The sequence below is a fragment of the Molossus molossus genome, unplaced genomic scaffold, assembly GCF_014108415.1.
Source record: "Molossus molossus isolate mMolMol1 unplaced genomic scaffold, mMolMol1.p scaffold_m16_p_10, whole genome shotgun sequence".
NCBI classification, from domain to species: Eukaryota; Metazoa; Chordata; class Mammalia; order Chiroptera; family Molossidae; genus Molossus; species Molossus molossus.
This window is the reverse complement of record NW_023425345.1, coordinates 74763507-74772922: the sequence shown is the minus strand read 5'-3', so window position 1 is coordinate 74772922 and position 9416 is coordinate 74763507. Positions and strand designations below refer to the sequence as shown.

At 46.6% G+C, this 9416-nt stretch overlaps 1 protein-coding gene across 1 annotated transcript; it reads left to right on the top strand.

Moving 5' to 3' along the window:
• Positions 1 to 4741: 4741 nt before the first annotated feature.
• On the top strand, positions 4742 to 6142 carry IL23A (interleukin 23 subunit alpha). The gene is made up of 4 exons (XM_036251637.1): positions 4742 to 4912; positions 5125 to 5235; positions 5737 to 5883; positions 5981 to 6142. The coding sequence occupies exons 1-4, from the start codon at positions 4742 to 4744 to the stop codon at positions 6140 to 6142; spliced, it is 591 nt and encodes a 196-aa protein (XP_036107530.1).
• The last annotated feature ends 3274 nt before the right edge of the window (positions 6143 to 9416 follow it).

Here is a 9416-nt window from a genome sequence, read left to right as displayed (position 1 = left end):
AGCAGGGCATGAGCATGGGCAAACTGAGACATTTGCCACCCCTCCATCTCCCCAATTTTTAAAAAATTTTATTTCTAGAGTATCTTTAATAAAGCAGGGGACATTGAAAAAAGGAAGGGCCGCCTGGCTGGTGTGGCTCAGTGGTTGAGCGTCCACCCATACACCAAGAGGTTGCTGGTTTGATTCGCCGTCAGGACAACATGCCCAGACTGTGGGCCAAATACTCAGTCCGGGACATGTAGGAGGCCACCAATCGATGTTCTCTCTCATGGATGTTTCTTCTCTCTCTCCCTCTCCCTCCCTCTCTTTCAAAAATCAATAAAAGGAAAAATAATTTTAAAAAAAGAAAACAGTCTTAAAAAAAAAAAAAAGGCAGTAGCAAGCCCTGGCTGCTTTGGCTTAGCAGTTAGAGCATCGGCCTGCAGTCCAGAGAGACCCAGGTTCGGTTCCTGCTAAGGGCGTGTACCTCGGTTGCAGTTTGTCCCCGGCCCTGGTTGGTCGGGCGGGTGGCAGCCACTTGATGTGTCCCTTTCATGTCGATGTTTCTCTCTCTCTCTCTCTTCCTCTCTCTCCCTCCCACTCTACCTGAACAAAAAAATGGAAAAATGTCTTCGGGTGAGGATAAAAAAAAAAAGCAATCCCTGGCTGCTTTGGCTAGTGGTTAGAGCGTTGGCCTGCGGTTTGGAGAGACCCCGGTTCGGTTCCCGCTAAGGGCACGTACCTCGGTTACAGTTTGTCCCTGGCCCTGGCTGGGTCGTGTGGGTGGCAACCATTCGATGTGTCCCTTTCACTTCGATGTTTTTCTCTCTCTCTGTCTCTCCCTCCCACTCTATCTGAACAAAATATCAAAAAAAAAAAAAAAAAGGAAGGGCCTAGGATAAAAGAAGCTTTAGGAGACAGCCTAGGTGAAGGTACTTTCTACTCCATGGAGAGTCAGAGAAAAGGGGGCCTTGGAGATAGGTTCAGGGAGTTAGCCTTTAGCCAGGGACTAACTGCCATTGGCCCTTTCTCCCCAAAAGTCTTGTGGGGACCCTTAGAGTTGAGGAGAAAGAAAATTCACTGGCAAAGGAGATTCAAGTGGGCGTGCCCCATGTGCTGCCTTCCCAAAACTCTTACAGATTTAGCAGTCAACAGTTTTTCTGAGGAATTCTTGGGGCCTAACTCTGAGCTTTAACTGCTTTGAAATGGATCCAGGTTGTGAGATGACTCCAAGCCACCTTAGCTCAGTTTATATATATAAATCCTTACCCAAGAATATGTTTTTATTTATTTGAGATGGGGGGGGGGGAGAGAGAAACCTAAATTGGTTGCCTCCTGTATGGGCCCCAACCAGGGATTGAACCTGCAACCTAGGTATGTGCCCTGACTGGGAATTGAACCTGAAATCTGTTAGTGCACATGACTGTGTTCCAATCAACTAAGCCAACTGGCCAGGGCTAACTCAATTTTTAAAGGCCACATACAGGGCTTCTTTTTCTTTGGTGGAAGGAATTACTCACAGAGAATACAGTTTTAAAACATTTCTCTCCCCCAATAAAGGCTGGTACATAGACCTTCATAAAAGGACCCCAGAATTTACACTTCTAGGACTCAGCACGGTCCTAGACTCAGTAAGAGGTCATAGACCAAGAGACACAAGACTGATAATACAGGTGTCAGCATTAAAGGGTTGTTGAACAAAATTTCAGTTCTCGATCCGACAACCATTTCATGCTGACCTATATGATCAGGCACACGTCTTTTAGGAGAGAATTCACAAGTATGAGTCAGTTTACTGCTAAACTTCGCATTGCTAACATCTCAGGAAATTGTGCTGTGAATATTTTCATGTTTTTTTGTTATTTTTTTGCTTTTGGGGGTCTGGAATGGATTAATTCCATTTACATTCTTTCTTTTTTTTTTTTTAATCCTCACCCGAGGACATTTTTCCATTTTTTGTTCAGACAGAGTGCGAGGGAGGGAGGGAGAGAGAGAGAGAGAGAAACATCGACAAGAAAGGGACACATTGAGTGGCTGCCACCCACACGACCAACCAGGGCTGTGGACAAACTGCAACCGAGGTACGCGCCCTTAGCAGGAACCGAACCTGGGTCTCTCTGGACCGCAGGCCGACACTCTAACCGCTGAGCCAAACCGGCCAGGGCCAATTTACATTATTTCTAATGGGAAAGAATGATTCAGTTTTCAAACAAATTGCTTCCAGAACAGCCTTCTGGAATGAATTAAGTTTGAGAACTGAGGCTCCAGGGTATTGGCATCAAGTGAGAATGGATATACATACAGGTTGAGGCAAAAGTAGGTTTACAGTTGTGAGTTTGCAAAACAGTTTGTTCTTGTATTATTCTTTCATATTAACAACTGTAACTCTACTTTTGCCCCACCCTGTATATTAGTCATCATCTTTTTTTTTTTTTTTTAATCCTCACCCGAGGATATTTTTTTTCTATTTATCTTTAGATAGAGTGGGAGGGAGAGAGAGAGAGAGGGAGATATCAATGTGAGAGAGACACATCAACTAGTTGCCTCCTGTACGCACGACCCCAACCAGAGCCGTGGACAAAACTGCAACTGACCATTCCCTTGTCCAGAATTGAACTGGAGACTGTTTGTTCCACTGTCTGACTCTAACTGCTGAGCCAAACCAGCCAGGTCTTAGCCATCATTATTAATCACCTGGGGGAACTTCAACTGGATTTGGAGCCTGGGTGTCCAACTGGAAAGGTCTACTTAGGAGTATCTTGTGAAGTGATTTGCATAACAGTTAAAGCCCTGCTGACGTCAGGGTCTCCTTGCAGCTCCAGGTCAGATAAAGTACCGGAAGTAGTTCCTGCCACACGACAGTCCCACAATCGCCCCACAAACCTTGCTTCCTACCCAATTCCCAAAGCACCAGGAAGTGAAACAAAGCAGCAGAATCCCATGCCTCCAGCTCACCCTTGTCCCTCTCATCTCATCCCCCAGGGCTTCACTTCCTCCTCCTCCTTTTCACCTTTCATCTCCTGTCCTTTAAGGCTCCCAGATTGGGTGTCTGAGGTGGAAAAAGCATAGGACAAACTATACAAAACTGAAGTGAGCTCCCCTACTTCCACTGCCATCACTAGATCATGGAGCATATCTGGCTCTGGCTCTGGCACCAGCTGTGAAAGAGGCTCTAGAATAGGCTCCAGCTTCAGTCAGTTCTGGTCCCAGGTTTGGCCCTGGCACACTTTGTGATACTACGCCTAGTGTGAGCTTCAGCGTGGGCTCCAGTGGTGGCCCCCGATCCAGCCCTGCCATTAGCAGTGGCTCTAACCCCAGGCCTATATGTGGGAAGAGGGAAACCATTCCTCACTCAAACTGAGGTAACGCCTCTAATGCTGGAGATGTTTTATCCAAAGGGTGAATTTACCAGAAAGTCACATTTGAATCAGAAGTTTCACTGGGCAGTTTTGAATTGTTCTAAGGGAAGGGAGACCTCTGTCGAGGGTGTTTCTCAAAGGAAAAGGGTCAACCTCTTGGGGAGGCTTTGGAAGCCATCTGTGTGGTCACTCATGGCCTCATTCTGACGTCCAAATTGTCCTGGGACCCTCCACTAGGGTTGGGGCAGCCCCAGATTTGGACCACCCTCCACTCCCACGCCTAACCTCACACTCTCAGCTGTTTCACTGATGTTGCATCAGGGAGGGTGATGAAATCAGTGTCAGCGGATTTTACCCATGGATGCAACAGGCTGAAGGCCTGGACAGCGTCATTGACACTATGCACCTTCAAGTATCCAGAATTCCTGGATTTCTTAGCCATGGTATAGGGGCTGGAATATCTAAATTGGACTTCTAGCACTTGCTACACCGGTGTTCCCCCAAAACTGTCACTTGCATCCCACAGAGCCCATGAACCTTTGGGTCACTAAGGTTGAAGAATCAGCTGGTTCTTAGCAACAAGTCCCTCCCTCCAACAGCCCTCCTACCCTCCAGAGTGAGGCCTGAAGTGGAGGAGCAGTAACACTTTAGACAGCATTTATATGGCTGACCAGATCTCAAAGTGCTCTTCACTTATATGGCTGCCCAATTCTCAAAGTGCCTTCATGTCCATTCTCTCCCAGTGAAAATAAGTTACCAATGGAGAAAAAGAAGCCCTCTTATTTTTAGAGGGCATCTAGTGGGAACCCAAACTTCATTCCAAACTAAGCTTGCCATCTTATTGGGAAATAAATGCTTCTGTTTTGGTTTTTCCTCAGGCAGGGGGAGGTAAGGAAATTAGGTTGGGGGGTGGGGCACAGTTTTGAGAGGCAAAAAGATGAGAAAAAGGTTAAACAGGAAGGAACTAGATTCATTTAAATATTCGTTACTCCACCCCCCACCCCCCACCCCTTCTAAAGCCATTTCGATTCCTGGAGAGCATTACACATATGTACCATCCCAGGCCTCCAGCCACAGCAACCACAAGAGTCATTTCCCCTGGAACTGAGGCTGCATACCTGGGCTCCCCATAGAGGAGTATGATGCAGGGAGGGGAATCCCACCTGCTGTGAGTCACCTGCTAGTATAAAGGGCGGGTGTTACAATACAGGGACCTTAAAAAGGGACTCAGAGACAAGGAGAGAAAAATAAGGGAAGCAGCTGAGAACCTCAGTGAACAGAGGAAACCAAACCAGAGACACATAGAAGAGAGAATATCAGGCTCTGAGCAAGGGAAGTGGGCAGAGATTTCACAGGGACTGGAGCAAGGCAGAGCCAGCCAGATTTGAGAAGCAGACACCAAGATGCTGGGGAGCAGAGCTGTGATGCTTCTAGTGCTGCTGCTGTTGCCACCCTGGACCACTCAGGACCGGACTGTGCCTGAAGGCAGCAGCCCTGCCTGGGCTCAGTGCCAGCAGCTCTCACAGAAGCTCTGCACACTGGCTTGGAGTGCACATTCACCAATGGGACATGTGGTGAGTGGCAGCCTTTGGGACTAAAAAATAGCCTCTTCAAGCTCTCCAAGGCAGCATGCAGTGGGAGACTCTGTGGCCTCAGATGGAAACTGGAGGGTTAAAGGCCATCAGGGAGTGAGAGGACAGGGGAGTGGGGTTCCTGGGAAAGTCATGGGCCTGAGAGTCAATGTGGGGTTCAAAAGTACTTATTTTATGCTTCTGCTCCATTCCAGGATCTACCAAGATTCGCGGGAGAAAAGGAAGATGACGAGATTACAAGTGATGTGCCCCATATCCAGTGTGAGGATGGCTGTGATCCCCAAGGACTCAGGGATAACAGTCAGGTACTAAAATGAGGCTAGGCCACAAGGAAGAAGGGAATGGGGACATAGCTGGGTACCATGGTGAATTAGTAAAAGTTGTATGTGTCCTTGTCCATTCAGGCTGCTGTAACAACATACCATAGACTGGGTAGTTTATAGACAACAGAAATTTCTTACAGTTCTGGAAGCTGTGAAAGATAAATTTCTCCAGATCCATGCCCAAGGAGATCAGGGTACCAGCATGGTTGGGTGAGGGCCCTCTTCCAGATTATATCCTCAGAAGGAGCTAAGGAGCTCCATGGGTCTCTTTTATAAACTCCAATCCCATTCATGAGGGCTCCATCCTCGTGAACTAATCACCTCCTAAAGGCCCCCTCGAATATTATCACACTGTGGGTTAGGATCTCAATGTGAATGTTTGTGGGTACCCATTTAGACCATACCTGTGTCTAGGAAAGGCAAAGAACTGGATGGAATAGGAAGAGGGTATCAATTTTTTTTTCCACTGCTTTTTCTCCCCAGTCCTGTTTGCAAAGGATCCACCAGGGCCTGGTTTTTTATGAGAAGCTGCTGGGCTCAGACATTTTCACAGGGGAGCCTGCTGTACTCCCTAATGGCCCTGTGAGCCAGCTCCACACTTCCCTACTGGGTCTCAGGCAACTTTTGCAGGTATGAACTAGGGGCCTAGAGGATGGTGGCTTGCAATCTCTGACAGACTGTGTGTGTGAGAAGGATTTAGAGTCCTAATTGTGTCGTGTCCTTTCAGCCTGAGGGGCACCACTGGGAGACTGAGCAGACTCCAAGCCCCAGTCCCAGCCAACCGTGGCAGCGCCTCCTTCTCCGCCCTAAGATCCTTCGCAGCCTCCAGGCCTTTGTGGCTGTAGCTGCCAGAGTCTTTGCCCATGGAGCAGCAACCCTGAGCCCCTAAAGCCAACAGCTTAAGGATGGCATCCAGCTCTTCATGGCTCAACAATGCTAAGATGAACCTATCAGCTGAGGCACCTGTGAGCCAATAAGTGAATCAGTCCATTAATTCTAATGGGACTTGTATGTGTTGAAGAATTACTAATACTGATGGACTTATGATACTGACCTAGGACATGTTGAGTATTTATTAGATGGGAAGGGAAAATTTGGGATTATTTATTCTATTGGCAGTAGTTTAAGGGGGAGTTTTATTTATTATTTATACTTAATTATGTACTTTTTCAATAAACTTATTTATGTGGATATCTGAGTCTAATTTCTAGGTTTGACTGGGAAAAATAAAACAAATGAAAAAATAGGAACAAGGGACTACAATAGGCAACCTTCCTCTACTCTGCAGGGAGATGGTGAGAGGGTATTTCCTTTTGACCCCCTGGTGTGTACAGTAACTGAGATCTTTCTGGTCTTCATCCCTGTATGGCTAAGCAAGATGAAAGGGATTACGAGGGGATGAGATTAGGAAATGGGCCACCCCCTCTTGCTCTCTGACCCAGTGCCTCCTTTCCTGCTTTCTTGGCCAAGAGTGTATTTGGCCAAAGACGGGAATCCCGATCACTGCAGAATCAAAAGTCAGAGCTGTTTGAGCAGGAAGGGCACTCCAGGAAGATAAAGGTAAATCCCCCTAATGGGATTCTCCCTCAATGGATATCTGTGGGCTCCTTCAGAAGGGAGCTAAACTACCTTTGTTTTGTTTTTTTATTCTCACCCAAGGACATTTTTGCATTTATCTTCAGATAGCGAGGGAGGAAGAGAGAAACATTGACGTGACAGAGACACATTGTGCGGTTGCCACCCACATGACCCCAACCGGGGCGGGGAACAAACTGTAATCGAGGTATGTGCCCTTAGTGGGAACCGAACCCGGGACTCTCTGGTCCGCAGGCCAATGCTCTAACTGCTAAGCCAAACCGACCAGGGCTTTTTTTGTTTGTTTGTTTTGTGAGTCACTTTATTTTACTGCACAAATGTAATTGAAACCTCTTTTGGGAAAAGGATTGAGAAAATGAAACAGTCACTGATAGAGATGTGAGAGAACGGGTAATAGCCGTATAAAAGAGAACACAGGCTGACAGGATCAGGACATATCATTCCTGTGAAGAGTAACTGCTAAGCTCTAATATTCAGCAACTCATTACTCGCCCCCTGACCCCCAGTTGGTCCTTTCCCCATTATCGTCCCTCTCCCAATAAGCTAACTGGAATATAACCAAGTAGAAAGATGGTGACTTTTTAAAAATCAAGAATCTCTAAGAGACACAAACAGGCAACCCCAGAGCTTTAAAGCATCCTACAAATTATGTCAAAAGTGAGTCCCTCCTACACTTGATTGTCAGAAACATGGCACAGGAACCACTTCCTTTTTGGTCACCACCCTGTGCCCAGCACCTGGCACCCAACAGGCACTCCATAAATATTTGTTGAATAAATGCCTTTGTTATTAAGGAGTTTTTGTAATTCCTTGGATCAATCAGCTCTCCAGTCAAAAGCTCATAAAAGCAAAATAGGTCAATGTCGATGGAACAGGACTAAAATTCGGGGTCACTGGCCCATTGCACACAGCAGTCTATTGATAGGAACTCCCCACCAAAACCACATTCCAGTAGGGAGAAGTGCAGAATCTCCATGTAAAGTAGCCCTATGGCCCCAAGGTGTAAACATAACCCCATTCCCCACTGCCATTTAATAAAACCTATTTAAAAAAATAAAAATAGCCCTGGCCAGTTTGGCTCAGCGGTTAGAGTGTCGGCCTGCGGTCCGGAGAGACCCGGGTTCGGTTCCCGCTAGGGGCACGTACTTCGGTTGCAGTTTGTCCCCGGCCCTGGTTGGTCGTGCGGGTGGCAGCCATTCGATGTGTCCCTTCACATCGATGTTTCTCTCTCTCTCTCCCTTCCTCTCTCTCCCTCCCACTCTATCTGTACAAAAAATGGAAAAATATCCTCGGGTGAGGATAAAAAAAATAAAATAAAATAAATAAATTGGATCTAAACCAGAAACAATTGAGAAGAGATGGCTAAACTCAATCCTCCTCGCAGGACCTCAAATACCTTTTACTTGAGTAAAAGGACAACATGGCTTTGTACATACATTGCCTTCTAAGGCAGAGTTTAAATTCCTGTAAGGCAATGCACACCCACACATCCATTAATAGGTAGCTCTCCTCGCTCTTAGGAGTACCTTTTAATAACCCTGAAAAGCCAAAAGCTTTTATTTATTTATTTTTTTATCCTCACCCGAGGACATTTTTTTCCATTTTTTGTTCAGATAGAGTGGGAGGAAGAGAGAAACATCGACATGAAAGGGACACATCAAGTGGCTGCCACCCGCACGACCAACCAGGGCCAGGGACAAACTGCAACCGAGGTACGCGCCCTTAAGTGGGAACCGAACCCGGGTCTCTCCGGACCGCAGGCCGACACTCTAACCGCTGAGCCAAACTGGCCAGGGCAAAGCTTTTTTTTAAAACCAAAAATCTCTGCAGTCAGGAGTCCACCAAGGTAAGATGAAGTGAGGGGGATCTGGGAAGATTTCGTTCTCATAACCCAACGGCCTTGGAAGAGTTGGCCAAGTTCTTAGAGCAACATTTGGACCCCCTCTGGCCTCCCCCCTAACCCATGGGAAAAGTGCAGCAACGTGGCCACCAGGGTTATACAAGTCATCAAGGCATCTGATGCCCTCGAGGCCATGGCAGCGGCAGCAAACACAGTCTCTAGAGTAAACTACCTTTGAAAGAGAGTATGGGAAGGGGCTAGTGATTATTTCTCTTCTTTTTTTCCATATTCACAACATCAAACAGAGACATGGGCTTTGAAGTCAGACAAACCCAGGTTTAAAATCCGACTTTGGTACTAACCAGTTAAGGAACAATAAACTAGTTATATAACTATCCCCCAGCCCCAGCCCCCCACACACTTATATATAGCTTACATCCTCCCAGAAGAATCTAAGGGTCAGGAAATGCTGCTTTAAACAGGGAGGTAAGAAGAAACATGATAAGAGGGGGCAAACTGGGTGGATGGAAGACCATGCTTTGCTGGCCTGCTGGTGTCTTCAAGAACATAAGTCTTTGTGAGCAGAGAAGTAAATAAGTTCAAAGAGGAAACACTTCTAGGTTCTAGGTCAGCACAAAGTTTATTAGCCAGTTCTGCTCAGATGGGCCTCTTTCTGAATAGTACTGTTCCTCTAACACAGCAATTTTCAAATGGTGTGTTACAAGAA

Coding starts and splice junctions, on each gene's coding strand:
- IL23A (XM_036251637.1), top strand. CDS start 4,742: ATGCTGGGGAGCAGAGCTGTGATGCTTCTAGTGCTGCTGCTGTTGCCA. Junction 4,913..5,124: donor ATTCACCAATGGGACATGTG/GTGAGTGGCAGC, acceptor GCTCCATTCCAG/GATCTACCAAGATTCGCGGG. Junction 5,884..5,980: donor GTCTCAGGCAACTTTTGCAG/GTATGAACTAGG, acceptor GTGTCCTTTCAG/CCTGAGGGGCACCACTGGGA.